This window comes from Arvicanthis niloticus, chromosome 13, assembly GCF_011762505.2.
Source record: "Arvicanthis niloticus isolate mArvNil1 chromosome 13, mArvNil1.pat.X, whole genome shotgun sequence".
NCBI classification, from domain to species: domain Eukaryota; kingdom Metazoa; phylum Chordata; class Mammalia; order Rodentia; family Muridae; genus Arvicanthis; species Arvicanthis niloticus.
In genome coordinates, this window is record NC_047670.1 from 56,341,789 (window position 1) to 56,361,628 (window position 19,840).

At 42.1% G+C, this 19,840-nt stretch overlaps 1 protein-coding gene across 1 annotated transcript in view; it reads right to left on the reverse strand.

The window, feature by feature from the left end:
- Positions 1–18,657, reverse strand: part of Slc25a17 (solute carrier family 25 member 17) — a 37,987-nt gene extending 19,330 nt beyond the window's left edge. The window contains exons 1-3 of the mRNA XM_034517511.2: positions 18,507–18,657; positions 5,184–5,244; positions 988–1,054 (exon numbers count right to left, since the gene is read on the reverse strand). Coding sequence (XP_034373402.1) covers positions 988–1,054; positions 5,184–5,244; positions 18,507–18,560 — 182 coding nt within the window. The 5' untranslated portion in view covers positions 18,561–18,657. The remainder of the gene's footprint in view (positions 1–987; positions 1,055–5,183; positions 5,245–18,506) is intronic.
- Between the last annotated feature and the right edge of the window lie 1,183 nt (positions 18,658–19,840).

The window sequence follows — 19,840 nt, forward strand, 5'->3', positions numbered from 1 at the left end:
AAGCAGAGAGAGAACAAGTGTGAGCATAACTGGGAGCATAAAAATGGTCAAGAAGCATGTAAAGTATGCAATGGTACTCTGTCTCTGAAATATCTCAAAATACAAATTCAAAGAAATTTTAAAAAGAAGAAAAAGAATGCAATCTGTCTGGATGCAATTGATAGGAATGAACTGTGTGTGTGTGTGTGTGTGTGTGTGTGTGTGTGTGTGTGTGTGTGTGTATGTGTGTTTGTGCACGCGCACGTGCACACATCTTGTGCAATGTGTGCTACTGGCACTGAAACCAGGCCCTGTAAAGCTAGGCAAACATGGTCAGTGAGCTGACTCCTCAACTCTTAAGCAACAACACTGTTGCTTTATTATACATTAAACTTAGCTGGGCAGTGGTGCCTTTAATACCAGCACTTAGAAGGCAGAGGCGGGTGAATCTTTCTTAGTTTGAAGCCAGCCTAGTCTACAGAGTGAGTTCTAGGACAGCTAGGGATACACAGAGAAAACCTGTCTCGAAAAACTAAAAAAGAAAAAAAAATTCTTAGAAGGTGCCATAAAAATTAATTAATTAATTAATTGAATGGTGGAGACTAGAGAGAGGGCTTAGCAGTTAAGAACATTTGTTGCTCTTGAAGAGGAACTGGGTTTGGATCCCAGGACCCACATGGTGGTTCACAGCCATGTATAACACCAGTTCCAGGGGACCCAACACCCTCTTACTGCTTCCTTGAGCATCTGGCACACACATGATACACAGACATACATGTAAGGAAAGCACTAACACACAGAAACAAATCTAAGAAAAGAAAAGAAAAGAAAAGAAAAGAAAAGAAAAGAAAAGAAAAGAAAAGAAAAGAAACCAAATGGCTAACAGACCCTTAAGGAATTAAGAACACATATGCCTCTACACGTCTCGAGCCTTATAAGACTATAAGCAGGGACTTCAAGTCTCCGTATAAGCCACTCTGATGGAGTTGTGGAATGGGTGGTACTCACAGGCCTTCTTCCTTAATTATCTCCAGGAGCACTGCATGTGTCGTTTTGGACTTTCTTTTCTCATCGACTGTAAGAATGAAGACAAGTATCTGCAGTATCAGCAAGTTTCACCAAGGTGTCATCACCTCATCTGCATAAACTCTCACCTGTTCTTTGAGTTCCCTACTTTGCCTCAGAACCTCCAGTGTGTCCAGCCAATGGCTTTACTTCCCCAGAGGAAATTTCTTGGGCTTCATCTGTTACTCAGAAAGAATTTTAACTTAAACTCTAACTGCCACAGTAAAGCAGAAATGCTATTTCTGGAGTTTTACTAAGCTCTTTCTTAAAATATTTATTTTATTTTTAATTATATGTTTGTATGTGTTTTTGTGTATCACTGTGTGCGTGAGTGCAGGTGCCCTTAGACACCAGAAGAGGGTGTAGGATCTCCTGTAACTGGATTACTGGGAACTGAATTTCGTCCTCTGGAAGAGCAGTATGTGCTCGTAACCACTAAGTCACCTCTCCAGCTCCATACAGTCTGTGTATCTATCCTTCCTTCCTGTGTATGTGTGTGTGCCACATGTATGCAGGGAATCTTGGAGGCCAGAGGGTATCAGATTCCCTGGACCTGCAGGTACAGGCAATTGTGAACCTCATGATGTAGATGCTAGAAACCAAACCTGGGTCCTCTGGACCCATAATGTTCTGAATCCATAAATATTCTTAATGGCTTAGCCAGTTCTCCAGCCTCATACAGTGCTCTTTTTAAAACCAACATGCATGTTCTCATTTTTATAACCATAACTTATAAAGGAAACTGATTACTTTTTTCTCTCTTTAAAAAAAAAAAGATTTATTTTATTTTCTTTGTATGAATGGTTTGCCTACATGTATACAGGCACTATATGTGTGCCTGGTGCCCAGGGAAGTCAGAGATGGTGTTGGATAACCTACAGCTGGAGTTACAGATGGATCAGAACCTCCATGTGGGTGCTGGGAATGGAACCGAGGTCCTTGGTTAGAGCACAAAGGCTCTTAACCTCTGAGCCACCTTTCAGCCTCTACTCTCTTCCTTTTATAAGAAAAGTCTAGGGAAACAAAAGCGAAGCCAGGCTTAAGGCTCAAATATCAAGCATTCTGGCTTCGTGCTGTTTCCTAACCTTGAATCCCAGAAGGACAACACCCTCATTTCTTGTACATTGTCACTGAAAATGCTATCCACATTTCAATTAACTTCAAATTTCCTGCCCATGCTATAAAATAATTCTGAAAACATAAAAATGTGGAAATGAACCAGTTTCTTTAGAATTAAAATTAGTACCAGTATATCTTATGAAATGGCAAGTTAGTCCCCATTAAAAGCAATCTGGCATTTACTCAAAATCACACATTTACCCCTTGATTTGGAAGAAATCACACATCTGGGAATTTATCCCATAAAGTTTACAGAAACAAAATGGCTTGTGAACAAATCTAGTATTACATGGTATTTGCAAGAACAACAATAACAAAAAAGTAAGACAACCCAAGAATTCTTTTACACTAGGGCAAGGGTAAGCAAGATACAGTGCATGTCCACCAGATTTCTTGACAACTGGAAGACTGAATAAAGAAAAACATACTGCCAGGCTTACAATGCAAATCTTTTGGGGGGGGGAGGGAAGGGAGCTGGAGAGATAGCTCAGTAGTTAAGAGAACTGGCTGTTCTTCCAGAGGACAAAGGTTCAATTCCTAGCATCTATATGGTGACTCACAACCATCTGGAACTCCAGTCTCAGAGAATCTGGTGCCTTTTCTGGTCTCTGTGGGGATGAGGCACACATGTACTATAAAGACATACATTTGGGAAAAAGACCCATATATAAATAAAATCTAAAAAAGAATATTTTTAAATGTAAGGTCTAGGACAGAGCAGACTGCTTTTATGAGAGTAAGACAGAAAACTCAGAAAACTCATTACTTGCTTGTTATTGCATAAAGTCTGAAAGGCTATTCAGAAAACCAGGAAGGCTGTCCGACAGTCTCATGCATCACTTCTATACAACAGTGGGCTCTAGACTCTGCAGCACTGATCACTCTTTTTTTATTTTGCTCTGCCTCTCTCATTCTCTCTCTCCCTTCTTCCCTCTCTGAAACAAGGTCTCAGTACAGCTCCTGTGCTCAAATGGTCCACAGACCTCAGACTCCCAAGCAGCTGGGACTGTAGGTGTGCACAGAGTGACCACCCTACACCTGCCATTCTGAAAGATGTCCAAATTGAGAAATCTTGGAGCTGGAGAGATGGCTCAGCACCCATATCAGGTGATTCACAATCACCTGAACTCCAGGGATTCCAAATCTCCTGGCTTCTGAGGACACCTACACTCATGTGCACATACCCCCAAACAGACACACAACATACATACAATTAAAAGTAATTTTAAAATTTTAAGAGACAAAAAGAGAGTAAGATCTTCCTAGTGATAAAGATACCAAGAGACTTCAGTGTTAGCTATGGTGAAGGCCGACTGGAGGTCTCCCTGTATAGTGCTCCTTTCTATGTACTGTGATTTGTGAATCATATAAATAACTGCCTATCTAAAAATTCTAACCACAACCAGTAGGCAAAGTGTTTTGAGTTAGTTTTCAAACTCTCTAAGCAAGTTGTGGCATTGGTTTATAATTTCAAGATGAAAAAAAAAAAAAAAAAATAGGAGAGGGGAAAAAGAATTACAGCAAAATGCAAAACCCTGTAGTGCTAGAGGCAGGTTAGGGTGACATTCTAGATGAGTGGGAAGTGGTTATTTGTCTCCACTGCTTCCCAGTTTCCATCTTCTTTAGAAAACCTTCCTCCCTTAAAAATGCCCAGTTTAAGCCTCAAAAGTCATCCTGGAGACAGAGCTCAAGTGAAGTTCTTGCCTAGCACATGTGAAGCCCACGTCCAACTGTCTACTGCAAAAGCCATGGGCTTGTAGAAAGAATGGCAGTGACTTGATTATAAATGTAAGAAGCCCTTTGGTCTCTCAGATTAGAAATGGCTAATGCCAAGGCTCATCCACTATAACTCCTCAAAGAAACTCAAGGCTGGTAGCCAAAGGGCAGTGGAAGAAGTCCTTCTTGTTAGACTATGTCCTTCTCATCAGGCCCTGGTGTCCCCAAGGTGGGCAGCCTCATGTGAATGATTAGGGTGGAAAAATCAGGAAAGCTGAATGAAGCTAACTAGGCCAGCTTCCCTGCTGTGTCTCTTTCTTGAAGCAGCTCCTCACTCTGTCCCAGCACTGATTCCTTTACCAAGCCGGCAGAACCTGGCCTTGGGGCTGACTCTCTTGAGACATTTTGGTTTCCAAGGTGAACCCTGCTTGAATTTGCTTGGCAGACATTACACTGCAGTGCCCAGACACCAGTGGTGTAAGTGCAATCCCAATTCCACTGCCCACTCACCCATCATGCAGTACATCGTCCTGATATAGAAATCTATTACATGTAAGCACAGAGAGTACATTTCCCACCTGTCTTTTTAATAACTGCTAAAGAAAAAAAAATACTTTTTTTTTTCACAAGGGGGCTTGCTACATGATAGAATCAGTGAGATGGATTTCAGAAGGGCAGATGTCTTGGGGTGCTGCCATGAGTAAAAGAGCTGTATGTCATCACTGGCTAGTGTGAGGAAATTCACCCATCTCTGGTCCCCTTGACTTAACCCTTCAGGCCACCCTTTTTCTCTTCTAAGAACCTGCAGAGCCTTGGTAATCGCTAGTCAGTTTATAATAGAAACTGCTCCCATACACTTAGGATTCTGACCTCTCTGACTATACACTGGGGAATTCCCACTGGGGAATTTCCTACAGGTGACCCTCTAGTTTACTTTAACTTGAGTTGCCATAGTTCTCCTTGGAGAACAACATGGGGGTGAGCACTCAGTGGCCAAGCACTGGTCTAGTTGCTGTGCAAAGCTTGTTCACCCCCAGTACAGAATGAGAAGGAGGAGGAATCAAATATTTAAGTCAGGTCCATAGCTATAATGCAAGAACTTCAGAGGTGGAGGCAGGAGGATGAGTCATGGCTAGGCTACATAGTGAGTTTGAAGGCAGATGGGCTATATATAACTCTATCACAAAACCAAGCAAGCAAACGGACAACAGCAGTGTGCAGGCAGAATATCCTTATCTTGGTGCAGTACATAGTACAAAATGCTTCCCAACATCAAAGGATCAATGCACGGGATCAATACTTACCCTGAAGCCGAAGTCTAGCAGTATCCAAGGGAAAGAACACTGTCATGGCAGTCACACTTCCCTGCAAAGTTTAAAAGGGCTTTAGCCATTACAGTAAGTAAACATGGGCCACAACTTTAAAGAGATGTGTGTGGTTGTTCTTTATGTCTGCATGCATATTTGTCTGTGCGTTATTTGCCTTCCTGCTGCAATCTAGAGGTATGAAGAGGGTGTCAGATTCCTTGGGACTGGAGTTCAGATGGTTGTGAGCTACCATGCGGGTGCTGGGAACTGAACCCAGGTCATCTAAAATAGCAGCTAGTGTTCTTAACCACTGATCAGTCTCCCCAGCTGCAGACTGTATTTTATTTTAAAAGGATTTATTTATGTATATGAGTGCTCTGTCTGCATGTTTGTCTATACACCAGAAGAGGGCATTAGATTCTATTACTATAGATGGTTGTGAGCCACAATGTGGTTGCTGGGTATTGAACTCAGGACCTCTGGAAGAGCATCGAGTGCACTTAATCACTGAGCCATCTCTCTAGCCCCAGACTGCAATTTTTAAATGATCAAACACTCATTAGTAATGTTTGGCTGTAGTACTCTGCATCTGCCCCCATTAATTGCTAAGAACATGGCTCACAGAATCAACAGACCAGAACTCATGGGAACCTGAGAGACCAGGGAGCCTATAGAGTCTGACCTAGGTCCTCTACATACATGCTGTGGCTAAATAGCTTGGTGTTCTTGTGGAAATCCTAACACTGGGAACGGGGGCTGTCCTTGATTCTCTTGCCTACTTGTAGGACCCATTCCCCTCTACTGGGTTGCCTTGTCCAGCCTTGATATAATGGTATATGCCTAGTCTTATTGTAGTTTGTTATGCTGTGTTTGGGTGATGTCCTTGAGAGACCTGTTCTTTACTGAGGGTCTGAGGGGAGAGGAGAGGGGAGAAGGAGGGAAAACTGCTGTTGGGATGTAAGAAATTAGAGAACAATATATATATATATATATATATATATATATATATATATATGAATGAACCGGGCAGTGGTGGCACACGCCTTTAATCCCAGCACTTGGGAGGCAGAGGCAGGTGGATTTCTAAGTTTGAGGCCAGCCTGGTCTACAGAGTGAGTTCCAGGACAGCCAAGGCTATATAGAAAAACTCTGTCTCGGAAAAACAAAACAAAACAAAACAAAACAAAAAACCAGTAACCTCCCAGGGCTTGTGAATGTTAATAACATAATAACAGACTTCTTCTGTTAGTTGACACTTATAGTAAGTACTTTACACATGAATCAGAAAAAGGAAATTGAAAGTGAATAGTCACGTTACAATATTCTTTGACCTTCGTTTTCCTCCAACATTCATTCATTCATTCATTTACTTTGTAGGTAAAGAACATCTCTGAAGGCTAGAAAACAACTTTTTGGAGTTTTTTGGTTTTTTCCTAACCTCATGCAGGTTCTGGGCAATGGAGGAAGATGCCACTAGTCAGGGAACATAGCAGCCTCCAGAAAGTGGTCAAAGGAAGGAAATGATTTTTACCCTAGAACAGTGGTTCTCAACCTTCCTAATGCTTCATCCCCTTAATATAGTTCCTCATGCTGTGGTGACCCTCAGCCATAAAACTATTTTGTTGCTACTTCATAAGTGTAATTTTGCTACTGTTATGAATTGTAAGTATCTGATATGCAGATGGTCTTAGGCGACCCCTGTGAAAGGGTCGTTCAATACCTCTAAAAGGGGTCTGGACCATGGGCTGAGAACCACTGCCTTGAAAAAGGAACATAGCTCTTGCAATGTCTTGATTTTTATCTCAGTGGTTTACTGAGTGCAGGTTTGCGCTGGCCTTCCTTGCAGATGATACACAGGTGTGGTTTTAAGCTACTTGGTAGGCATGCTCACATTTGTTAGGTAGAAACAGAAAACAGATACAACAGACGATAAACCCTGGGAGGCAGAAGGAGCCCTGTGGTGCCTCTCACAGCAGCAGGGACTCCCAGGCCAGCTTCTGGACTTTCCTACGGTGACCTGAAACATGCAGGTGGCATAGGAAGCTAGCTAGCCAGAATATCAGCCTGACTTGTCATCATCCCTGGAGACTAGTGCGTGCGCTCACACACTATGTTTTGTTAGAAACATGAATGTGAAGCTTAAAACTTGAATGCTGAGATGGGAGTTTCTGACTACAGCAATATGGTGTCTTAGGCAACATGCTGCCAATAATCCAGAAATGTTGAATAAAATATAACAAACACCCTTCTGCTTATTGCAATGCACTAGAAAGTACAGGAAAGCCCTGAAGGCCTAGAGATTAGCCATCCTTGGGGTTAAGCGGGTTTTTCTACTCCACTGGCCCCAGGAGCTTTTTGTCTTGTTTTGCTTTTAAAATTGAGGTAAAATCCGTACAGTATAACACTAACCATTGGAGAGTACACATTAAGGGCTGGGAGGCACTAAGCTGCTGTGTGTGTTTCCTCATCAAGAAACACAAAGGGCTGCTTTCACATGCATTGTTACCTGAAACAAAATATTGCACATGCACTCCTTATACTGAGTCATACAAACACATGATTTTCAGAATCTAAATTAAATTTCTCTAAATCTATTCATATTTTCCCTGAGAACAATTTGTTCAGTTATACAGAATGAGAAGACACATACAAATGAGAAGTGGGCATGATGTACCACACTGCTGTGCCAGAGGCATAAAATAAACCTACTGAGTCCCACAGAATTCTAACTATCTGAGTAGGAGTGCTATTGCAGACAATAATTACAATTTATAAGAATCTATTTCTAGAGAAATCTATTTCAGAGGTTTCGTTCTCTCACCAAAACCATTTTGAATTACAACATTCTGCGTTGGGAGAACAAGTAAATTCCTACGCTGCATTGGCACCTGAAGCTCGGAGGTCCCTTCAGCTGGAAACTCAAGGGCCTGGGCAGCCCAAAGGCAGAGTAGCAGAGGTGGGGTGTAAGCACCCGGACTCCTCACCCCTCTTCACAGTTAAACCTCAGACTCCACCAAACATAAAGATACCTTCCTTTCACTTATTTTTTATTTTTTTTAAAGTATTACATTAATTTTGTGTGTGTGAGAGATAGACAGACAGACAGACAGACACACACACACACTTGTTGGAGTCAAAGGACAATCTGTGGGCATTAGTTTTTCTTCTTCCACTGTGTGGGTTCCAGAAGGGAACGCAGCTCAGCGGCCTAGGCATTAAGAACTTTTACCCACTGAGTTATCTCACCAGCCCTTGATTTTTCCCCCTCTTTATTTCTAAGTGTGTGAGTATATACCAACATGTGTGTGGATGCCCACCAAGGCCAGCTATGGCATCAATCCCCCAGAGCTGGAGTTGTAGGTGGTTGTGAGCTGCCAATCTAGTCCTTCGTCAGAGCAGCAAGAGCTCTTAACCTGGGGACTGCCTAACACATAGACTTACTTTCATTGATTTTTTTAGACAAGGTCTCATATGTAGCTGTTGGCTGGTCTGGAACTCTCTATGTAAACCAGGCTAGTCTTGAACTTGGTGATCTGCCATCCTCTGCTTCCAGAATGCCGGGATCACAGGTGTGTGACACTACATACACCCAGCTCTTTTTGTTTCTTCAGGGTTAGTTTGTTGCTGTTTTGTTTTGTTCTGACCCACTTGCCTTGGATCTACAGTGGTGGGACTGAAGGTGCCCACCGCCGTGCCCAGCCACATACCTTCACTCTGCCCTTATGGAACTGTACATGATGCACAGGTACCACCATGCCTATCTGTAAATACCTTTTTTAAAAACGAAAGAGGGCCTGGGGATGTGGCTCAGGTGGGAGAGTTGGCACAGACACACCAGAGAGAGTCATGAAGCCAGCACAGCTGCTGGACACAGATCCAGTAAAGCTGAGCAGATTGCTACAATCGCTGTGCTTCTATCTCGAACTTTTGGTCTCTGTGTGTTGCATTATTGGGACCTTTTTGCATTATGATTCATTTTATGTCTTTTCCTGAGAATAAATATGTCTGAGTTATTTTAGGAACATCCTAAGATTAGCTTTATCTGGCCACTTTTTGGAAGTCTTCCTTATGCCCTGGAGATGGATAAGCACACAGCTTAATGAGGCCATTACTCCAGGAATCGGCTTGGAGTCTCTGCCCCTGAGCTAACTCAAACAGAATAATTGGTACAGGGTAAACAGAGACAATTGACAAACCCTGACTGGCCAGGAGAACAGGTTAAAGATTCAAGATCCATATATATTATTTATGGACTTAGAGCTCTTGGAGAATGCAGTTTATAGATAGGGAGACAGGGCACTGCCCTGGAGGAACAGAATTCAGTAAAAAAGATAGACTGACTAAAATAAATGGTTTTTTACTTTATATCCTAAACCTGATCAAACATATACTTAGGTATTAGTATTTGCTATTCATAAGAATACTGGTTCAGACATTTTTTGTTTGTCTGGAGTACTTTCAAACAGCAAACATGCCAATCTAAAAACAGGCTGTCATATAGTAAATGCTTTGGAGGAGACATTCTTTAGAGTCTTTAAATTGGAGTTATAGGGCTAACGTAAGAATAAAATCTGTTCTGTTTGGTTTTTTTTTTCTAGTTGTAACTGAACTGTAACCCTAGATATGTAATGAAAAGTCAAACAAACATGCTGTACCACTTGGATAATCATTAGTCTGTCTCTGTTCTGTGTAACTTGTATAAATAAAGAAGCACCTGGTTGCTAGCAAGTCAGGGCAGCAAAAATGTCCCCATTGCTAGACGTCAGAGCTGCTAAATTCCCATGACTGGCCTCTCCCAAACTCCTTCTTCCTTCCCTCCCCTCCCCTACTCCTTATCTCCTGTCAGCAAGGACTCCCCAACTCTGTTTTCTGTGTGGGAAAGGCCCCCAGCAGAGACTGCCTAGCATGCACAAAGCTCTAGGCTGCATCCTCAGCTTCACATAACTGTGTATAATGGTCTAGGTCTGTAATCCCCAGCACTCAAAGTTGATGCAGGAAGATGAGAAGTTCAAGATCATCCTTGGCTACACAAGAGCAATAAGGCCAGCCTGGGCTATAAGACTTTGTCTCAAAAAAAAAAAAAACGAAGCCGGGCGGTGGTGGTGCATGCCTTTAATCCCAGCACTTGGGAGGCAGAGGCAGGCGGATTTCTGAGTTCGAGGCCAGCCTGGTCTACAGAGTGAGTTCCAGGACAGCCAGGGCTACACAGAGAAACCCTGTCTCGAAAAACAAAAAACAAAAAACAAACAAACAAAAAAAAAAAACCCCAAAAAGCAAAAAAAAAGAAAAATATAACATTAATAACACACTCTATTATCTCCTAGCAATTATTTCTAGTATTACTTTCCCCAGATCTTGTCATATCAATGGGATACAAGCCAGCAGATGACATGGCCCTACCTCTATATGGCCCAATACCTCAACCAGAAAAACTCCATAGGCACCCACTAAATAGTTTTATTGTTTTTCTGTTTTGTTTTGTTTATTTGTTTTGAGATGGGGTGTCTCTATGTAGATGGGGTATCTCTATGTAGCTTTGGCTATCCAGGAACTCACTGTGTAGACCAGGCTGGCCTCAAACTCTGAGATCTGTCCGTCAGTGCCTCCCCAGTGCCATGATTACAGGTGTGCATCACCATGTCCAGCCACTTAATGGGTTTTTAGTGACGAATGGGTTATGATGACATAAAACTGGTGGTTTATTGGTGATATAAAAGAGAACGCTTGGTCCTCATCCTAGATCCTGGCATACATCTGTTCATAAAACCCTTAGGAAGGCATCTAATATCCTTTCAGTGTGGGGGGCTGCAAAGATGGCTCAGCAGATAAAAGAGTGATTTCAGTCATAACACCTATGTCTGGTGGCTCACAATGGCCTGTGACATCACCTCCAAGGATCTGATGCCCTCTTCTGGCCTCTGTGGGCACCAGGCAGGCTCAAGTACACAGATTTAGATGAAGGCAAAACACTCATATACACAAAATAGTAACAATTAAAAAATAAGAAATTATGAAGATTTACATTTCTGTGTTATGTAAGAGTTACATGGCTCTAGTTCTAACACTTAGGTCTGTGGTTTACTTTGTGTTAGTTTTTGTGTATGGCTGAAGAAGGTGTGAATGTTACCCCTGCCATTTACTGAAGAGATTAATGTTTTTTCACTGAGTTTAGGAGCCTCGCAAAAAATCAAGTGAATTCTGAAGATTTAGAACCTCAATTCTATTCTGTTGATCTGTATGTCTATTCTTGTGTCAGTAACCTCTTGATTGCTTAGCCTTATAGCACTTGAAACCAGAAGTCCAATTTTATTATTCTTTTTCAAGACTGCTATGGCATCTGTCCTCTGATTTTTGCAAAATGCAAGCTGGAATTTTGGTAGGATTGCTATGAATCTAAGAAGCCGCATGGAAAGTGATATAGTAAATCTTTCAAACCATTAACACAGCATCTCTTTCTACTTGTTTCGGTCTTTAGTCTCATTCAGTGATAACTGGGTCTTCAGCACAGCCACAAGTTTTAATGTGCACCATACTGTTATTATTCAGTTCTAAATACCGTTTCCATTATGGTTTCTTCTCTAACCCACATATTATTCAGGAACATGTTTTCACGTGGGCACAGCATCCTGTGCCTGTAGGCTTTACTACTTGGGAAGTTTAGGTGGGAGAAGCCCTGGAGTTTAACACTAGAGGGAAAAAGGGATGGGGAAGAGGAGAAGAAATGCATCATGGGGGCTGGCATTTGCTACCAAGCCTGACAACCATGAGAGCACAGGTCCCAGGAGGGAGGGGACGCTTCACTTCCTTTGGATCTCTTCTCTGTTTTTATTTGGGAGGAGAGTATTGGAGATTAAACTCGGGCCATTCTCACCACATACTTATTGACTTTCTGAACCCGGATAAAAAAAATTCATTTGCAATAACAAACTTAACCAAAATTGGATCCTTACTGCTGTAATATTCCATAACGTCACAGCGTTGCCCCATTACTGTCTCATGAGAACCCTGGGGTTGAGGCATTACTGTTGGTCTCATAACTTGGTAAACCCAAGTTCAGAAAGAAAGTTAGCCACCACGACACAGGGCTAAGCATTACTCCAAAACCTTCCAGCTTGTATACCACATTTACTTCTTTAAAAAGAGGTAAGAGAGGGCCAGCTTGATTGGTTCAGAGGGTAGAGACCCTGGTTGCCAAGTCTAATGACCCAAGTTTGATTCCCCAGAACCTGCATGAGGTTAGGAAAAAACCAAAAAACTCCAAAAAGTTGTTTTCTAGCCTTCAGAGATGTTCTTTACCTACAAAGTAAATGAATGAATGAATGAATGTTGGAGGAAAACGAAGGTCAAAGAATATTGTAACGTGACTATTCACTTTCAATTTCCTTTTTCTGATTCATGTGTAAAGTACTTACTATAAGTGTCAACTAACAGAAAAAGTCTGTTATTATGTTATTAACATTCACAAGCCCTGGGAGGTTACTGGTTTTTTGTTTTGTTTTGTTTTGTTTTTTCCGAGACAGAGTTTCTCTATATAGCCTTGGCTGTCCTGGAACTCACTCTGTAGATAGACCAGGCTGGCCTCGAACTCAGAAATCCACCTGCCTCTGCCTCCCAAGTGCTGGGATTAAAGGCGTGCGCCACCACTGCCCTGCAAGTTACTGATATTTTACAGATAAAGATACAAGTTAACTGAATCTGAAAATATAGTTATTTTTTCCAAATATCACAAAATTAGTGAAATAGGAGTAACAGGGCTATGGGAGATAACACTAACATTTACATTATACAAAATGTTTATCAAAGCAAAAGGGCTTAATGGCAGTGTGAATAACCATAAATAAATGAAATACTCTATACAATGGAACATTATATTTTTTGACAGGTGGTGGCGGGGAGAGGAGTGTCTCTGTGTAGCCCTGGCTGCTCTGGAACTTGCTCTGTAGACCAAGTGGCTTCAAACTCAGAGATCCATCTGCTTCTGCCTCTTGTGCCACCACACCCAGTTTTTTAATATTATATATTTTAAAAAGCAATGATATTTGAAGACTTAATTTTATAGACAGGGTGTCCCTATATAGCCCAGACTGGCTTAGAAATTTAGGCTCCTCCTTCCTGACTTAGAGTCCCGAGGTTTGGGATTACAGGTGTGTATCATCATTACACCGGGCTTCAGGGTATTTTATCGTCCTGATATACAGATGTCAGAAGTTTTGGGTAACACAGCATCACTCTCTTTTGCTGATTTTCTTTCCTTATTTTATGTATATGCTTATCTGCCTGAATGTATATCTGTGTACCACATGCATGCAGTTCCTATGGAGGCCAGAAGAGGGCACTGGATATTACTAGACTAGAATTAAACCATGGCTGTAAGACACCATGTGGGTACTGGGCATTGCAGCTGGGCTCTCTACAAGACCAGTCATAGCTCAGCTTAACTGCGGAGTCATAGTTCCAGCCTCTAATTGTCTTCTGAGGAATTACCTTGTCCTACTGTGTACAATCATGGCAGGACAGAAAATCCAGATGCCACCCTCAACTGCAGCCCCTGAAGAGGCTTCTAAAGGGCCCATGTCTCCCTTTCACACCTGCTAATTACAAGTGGTGTGTCAAGGCTTGCTTGGGCAAAGGGTGTTAAGTTCTGTTAGAAGGGACTCTACAAGAATTTGAGTTGTTTGTTTATCTGTTTGCGTTTTCCAACAAAGAGTTTCTCTGCAGCTTTGGCTGTCCTGAAACTTACTCTGTATACTAAGCTGTCCTCAATGGGTTTAAAAGGCATGAGCCATCACACACACACACACACACACACACACACACACACAGACAGACACACACAGAGCAGTATGAGTCTTACTTGGAATTCAGTAAGGACAGAAGGGCAGAACAAAAACCTCTCATTTCAGTGGTGGTGTCTGCAAGAGGCTTCAGTGACTATTTCAGAAATCTTTCTACTCCAATTTTTCCCATTTCCCCACTGACAAAAGCAGGTCTCACACAGCCTTTAAAATTCAACTTGCTTAAAATGCCCAGTCTGTTTTCCACTCTGCAACCAGGAAGCCCTAATTGATTCACATGGAATATTCTTCATCCAAAACAAACACTCATAACAAGTAAATCAAAAAGCCAGTATGTAAAATTCTATTAACAGTCACATAAACAACAACAAAAATCTATGCACACTCATTTGTATATAAACACAGACAGTACAGAGACCAAAGATGTAACCCCATTTCGACAAGCATTCTACCTGACCAACTTTAACCCAAACTTTGCGTGATACTGGAGACTCTCTGACAATCTCAGTTACTCAAGGATACACAAGGCCAGCCTAACCAATATAAAGAGACTGCTCTGCAAGATATATAAAGAGGGGAAGGAAAAAAAAAAAAACCAAGATGATTTAAATAAACAATTGGTTCAAAAGAAGTTCCTTGAAACTGCTGATCAGTCAGGCCAGAAAGATGAGCCAGAAGAAGTAAAAGCTCTTGCCCACAGCCTGAAGACCTGAGTTTGATTCCTGGAACCTTGTGGTGAAAGGAGACAGAGCCCTACACGTTGTCCTCTCATGTCCAAATGCATCTTAACAAACAAATACATAAAAAATTTGTTGTTACCGATTAATCATTATGGTTCTGAACCCTGTTCCAGTGTGTAATCTATCCTATGTAAATCTTATATTTAGCATTTTTTAAATTGTAGACTAAGGAAATCTTTTACTTGCAAATCGGTATTTCTGAGCTAGGGACTCAGCTAACTAACCTGGTAGAGTTTACCAAGAACATTTAGAAGCCTGTATTTTATCCTAGCACCAGAAAGAACCTAATGTTCTAATCTCAAATTTAGGAAATGGGAGGATCAGAAGTTCAAGGTCATCCTTGGTCACACCAACCTGGGCTTAAAAAAATAAGAGACATTTTTATTTATGAAGTATTTCAATGATAAGCTGATGATAATCAAAATATAAAAGCATAAATCTAATTACACTTTTTAAATGATTCTTTACATATGAAGCCAGTGAACTAACAGCATCTTTCTGAAGCAAGGTAACTCTTGTTTTGAGAAATTTAAGTTTATCTGTAATTATCCTAAGGCATGGCAATTAAAAATTTATAAATCAATAATCTGACTTTTAAAACATGCATAGTAGAGTGGGTACTTGGTGTATACCAAGCTGTAAGGTTGATACCCAGCACTGAAAAAACAAAAGTATAGATGCTTGCATAGCTTTTCTCTTGATGTAGGAGAATGTAGAACCTAGGAGGAGCTGAACAAACAAGCTGGAAATATCAATTCAAAGACGTAAATCAACATCTTCAACAATGATTCAACTACTTCTACCCAAAGTGCTTCTGCTCTTTACGTAGAAACAGTTACCCCAGGTACACATAGCAAGGCCATATACCTGCTTAGAGCACTCTAGTGCTTGGAGCCTTAGTGTTATTTAACCTTCATATAGAAACCTGCTAAGAGTTTGAAAACAACTCTTTGGCACGGAAGTTTAATAGTAATAGTGGTGGTGGTGGTGGTGATGGTGGTGGTGGTGATGATGGAGAAGAAGGAGGAGGAGGAAGAAGAGGAAGAAAAGGAGGAAGAAGAGGAGGAGGAACCACAGCAGCAACAACAACAAAGCATGACCAGGGATAATGTCCAGAGCAGAAAGAGGCAGGAGGATGATCACAAGTTCAATTCGAGCCTAGGCTACACCACACACACGCACACACGCACGCAGGCACACACACGCACACCATGAAGCAGCTGGGTATGGTAGTACATGCCTATAATCCCTAGGATTTAGGAGGCTGAGGCTAAAAGATTACAAGGTAGAGCCTATCCTAACCTGGGCTACACAGTGAGACCCTATTTCCAATAACCCAAACCAAAACAACGTACAAAACTACTTGGCATTCATATATGTACTAGAATTACTACTTCTCTGACAAGAATTATCTGACAATGAATTATTCTTATAAAAGCATATGATAAACAATTTAGGGGTAAATGGCAAAATCAGGGTGTGTAATTTCAAGTGAAACTTTAGCAAAAGAAAAACAGGCAAAAAAAATAAATAAATGAAAAAAATTTTTGCTGATTTATAGATATATATCACCCTGCCCATAATCATGCTTTATCACAGGGCTCAGAAACCTGGTCCATGTGCCAAAGCCAATGTACTGCCTGTTCCCATGACAACATTTTGTGGGAAACAAAGCTCAGCCCATTCATGTACTTATGACCTATGGCTGCTTTCCCACCACCACGGTCATACAACTTCATAAAATGTCACCTCACTAGAAGAGTGCTTGCTGGCCCTATTTGTTTAGCATTTACTATTTAAAATCATTTTGTTTACTCGTATACTGTCTGACCTCTCCACCAGAACCAACAATTAGTGAAGAGAATGACTGTTCTTCAAACCTAGAAGAGCTCACGGCCTACAGAATGAATTCAACCAATGACATTTGATAAGAGAAAAGAAAAGTAACAAGATTTTCTGTCTTCCTATGTTCTGCCTTGATTCACTTTGCCCATCAACCCACCAAACTGGTCTTCTTATTTAACCACTGGACTTATCATTTTGGTAAACCCAATATTTAGTTCTAGGTCCTCACCTTATTTGACCTCTCAAAGTCGATGACACACTTGGACAACACCCTCTCCTGAAATACTTCCAACAGCTGGCAAAGCCCTTTTCCTCCCACCCCACACTGGGTCTCAAGTCTTCTCTGCAGTCCGAGCTCCCTTTCCCACTTTTTAATGTCAGCAGCTTTCCACTCGGTCACTGGTCGCTGTTATTTTTCTTAATTACCCGTCCCCCCAACCACTACCACACACTTCCTTGGTGAGTTAATCATTTAATGCCATGCTATTCTCAGGGACTTCAACCTTAACTAGTTCAAAACTATAACCAAGTTTATCTTTTCCCCCAAACCTGTGTCTTCACCACCACTGTCAGTTCACATGGGAGAAAGATCATCATGTTCCTTGAGTCAAGTATTTGTCGGACACAAGCAACCCTAAGGGATACCCAAGCTATGGTTCTTATAAGTCCATTCTAGATGGTTGCTCACTTACCACTTCCACCACTTCACCTAGGCCACCTCGACTGAGAGAGGTGTGCCTTCCATACTCTAATCTCCATGGGGCAGCCAAAAAGATCAGGTTTGAAATGTCAATCAGTAAATTCAACCGCCGCCTCTCTTCTACATAAAGTCAGGAATAATTTGGTCCCCATTTGCATTTCCACTCCATTCAAACAGGTCTCTGTGACCAACCGGAAACATGTCACAGCAAACTTCCACCCCAGTTCTTGCATAACGAGCAAAAGGCACTTCTGGTTGATTTAAACAAATGTGGCTCCTTGAATAAGACCGAGTACTATTGCCTCTCTTAATTCTCAAGGTCTAGGAGAAAAGTGTAATATCTCTTCCCTCTTCACAGATTACAAATGTGAGGTTTGAGATTACCTAGTAAACAAATGATAGAATTGGAATTCAAAAACGCAGATTACTCTTCACCAGAATATGAGCTGGCCCTGAATTAATACTGGGCTAGGAATAGCGTTCAGTAATGGCTCACCGAATGGATAGGCATGGTCCACAGTGATTCTATGTGGCTAACAGTACATTTTGGAAGTTAGGGAAGAACATGGGAAACAGTTTGAGGAAGAGAACCAGAAGAGGAACGTTATTTGTGCCAAGAATGTAAAGTTTCAGAGAAAAGGGAATCGTCAAATGGAAGGAACTTAAGACACCTCTAAATCCAAGAGCAAAGCATTAACTCACAGAAATCACATGGAGGGGATAACAACACCGATCTTGACTTAAAAAACAAGCAAACAAACAAACAAACACCCTATCCTTTCCTGACAATAATGCTGATTAGAAATATTCTATTAGCTATTGCCACTTGCCTGTGATAAGGTGTGACAACAGGTTGTCTGTAGGCTTACATCAAGTACCTCATCTTCACACTCAGTTTCTCCGCAGGACCAATTTAGACTAAGTTTATGTGCCATGAGAGCTGGGTAAGGGAATGGTTGGCCTTAAACTTTTAAACTTCAGAAGGCAAAGAAAATAGCTCTTATCTTCTTCCTTATCCCCTCTGGACATTTGTGAGTGCTAGTCCAGACAGTCTCTGGAAAAGCTCAAGAGGGGACTGAGGCAGAGGGTGGATCCTGGCCTCGCCTTCCCTCTTGTAGCTGCAATTTTCTGTTTATGCTCCTTTTTGTTCCAGTTGACAGACTCGGCCCCCATATCTCCCTCGTGCCCATCTCCCCTACCCATCTCGAGATTTACTTCGAAGCCCCAAACCCCTCCTCACCACGGCTCCGGCCACGGCGTGTACCAGACTTTCGTAGGACAACACAGAGGCCATGGTGCTACACTTTTCACTCAGACGCCTCAGAGTGTGTGGGTTCGTGAAAGGACCGTCTCAAGCCCCACCTCTCAGAAGTCTGGCCCGCCTCCACCAGAACGACTACTTCCGGGTCACAGACTGCCCTCGTTCGCTGGGGAGAGCTGTCGGGGAGGCGAGTGTGAAGTACCCAGAAACGTTCCTGAACACTGATTGGCCCGGATCGATGAAGGGGCGGGACAATGCTAAACAGACTAGAAAGGCTGTGTTCAGAGCACAGCCTGCCTGCGCAGGTTCCTAGCTCCTCAGTCTGTCTGTGCTTGCACACTGACTTGGTTAGTCATGCCCATGGAATGGGAGGACATAAAAGTCCTTAATGACTCCTGCACCCCAATTCCTTGCAAACTACATGTTGGCAGACTCCGTTGTAAAAGTGCTTGCTTCGCATGATTACCAGCAAACCAGAAACACCAGTAATCACAGCACTCAGGAAACGGAAAGAGGTTTCAGGGAACTGAAGAGTTGACTCAGTTAAGAACAAGTACTCCTCTTGAAAAGGAACCGCGTTTAGGTCCCAGTATCCACATGCGGACAAGCAACTATAGCTCCAAGGGACCTGACCTCTGCGGGTTTCCGCACCCACTCACTGACACACACACACATGACTAAATATTTTGTTAATACTTAATATAACCCCCTGCTACATAGAAAGTTTGAGATTACACTGGACTGTGAGACCTGTCTCAAAACAAAAACCAAAACAGAGGACTGCCTAAACCCTAAAACGTAGCCTGTGATCCCAGTGGAGTTGGCTAGCTAGAACTACAGAAACCACAAGACAAAAACCACCTTCCAAGATAAGCTGATAGCCATAGATAAAGGAGTGGGTCAATGTCTCCAACCTTCGTTTCTCCGTTCAGCCAACCCAACGCCCGGTCCCCATCCCTGCTGTGAGATTCAGATTCTAGGCACTGAGGCCTGGGAGTCAAAGATCTAACATGGTTTGTCAGCAGGGTTAGGTTTGTTTAAAATGACAGTTTGGGGCTGTATAGATGAGTCAGCAGCTAAGAACGCTTGCTGCTCTTGCAGAGGATGTGTTCGGTTTCTATCACACAACCCGCTATGTTCCAGGGGACCTACCACACAGCTTTCTGTCCTTTGGGGAAATCTAGGACCGCTTACATAAATGCAAGCACTCATACACAATAAAGTATATCTAAAAGCAAAGTCAGTGTTTTACCCTTCCACTGTGATAGTCTTAGTCAGGGTTTATATTTCTGCACAAAATATGACCAAGAAGT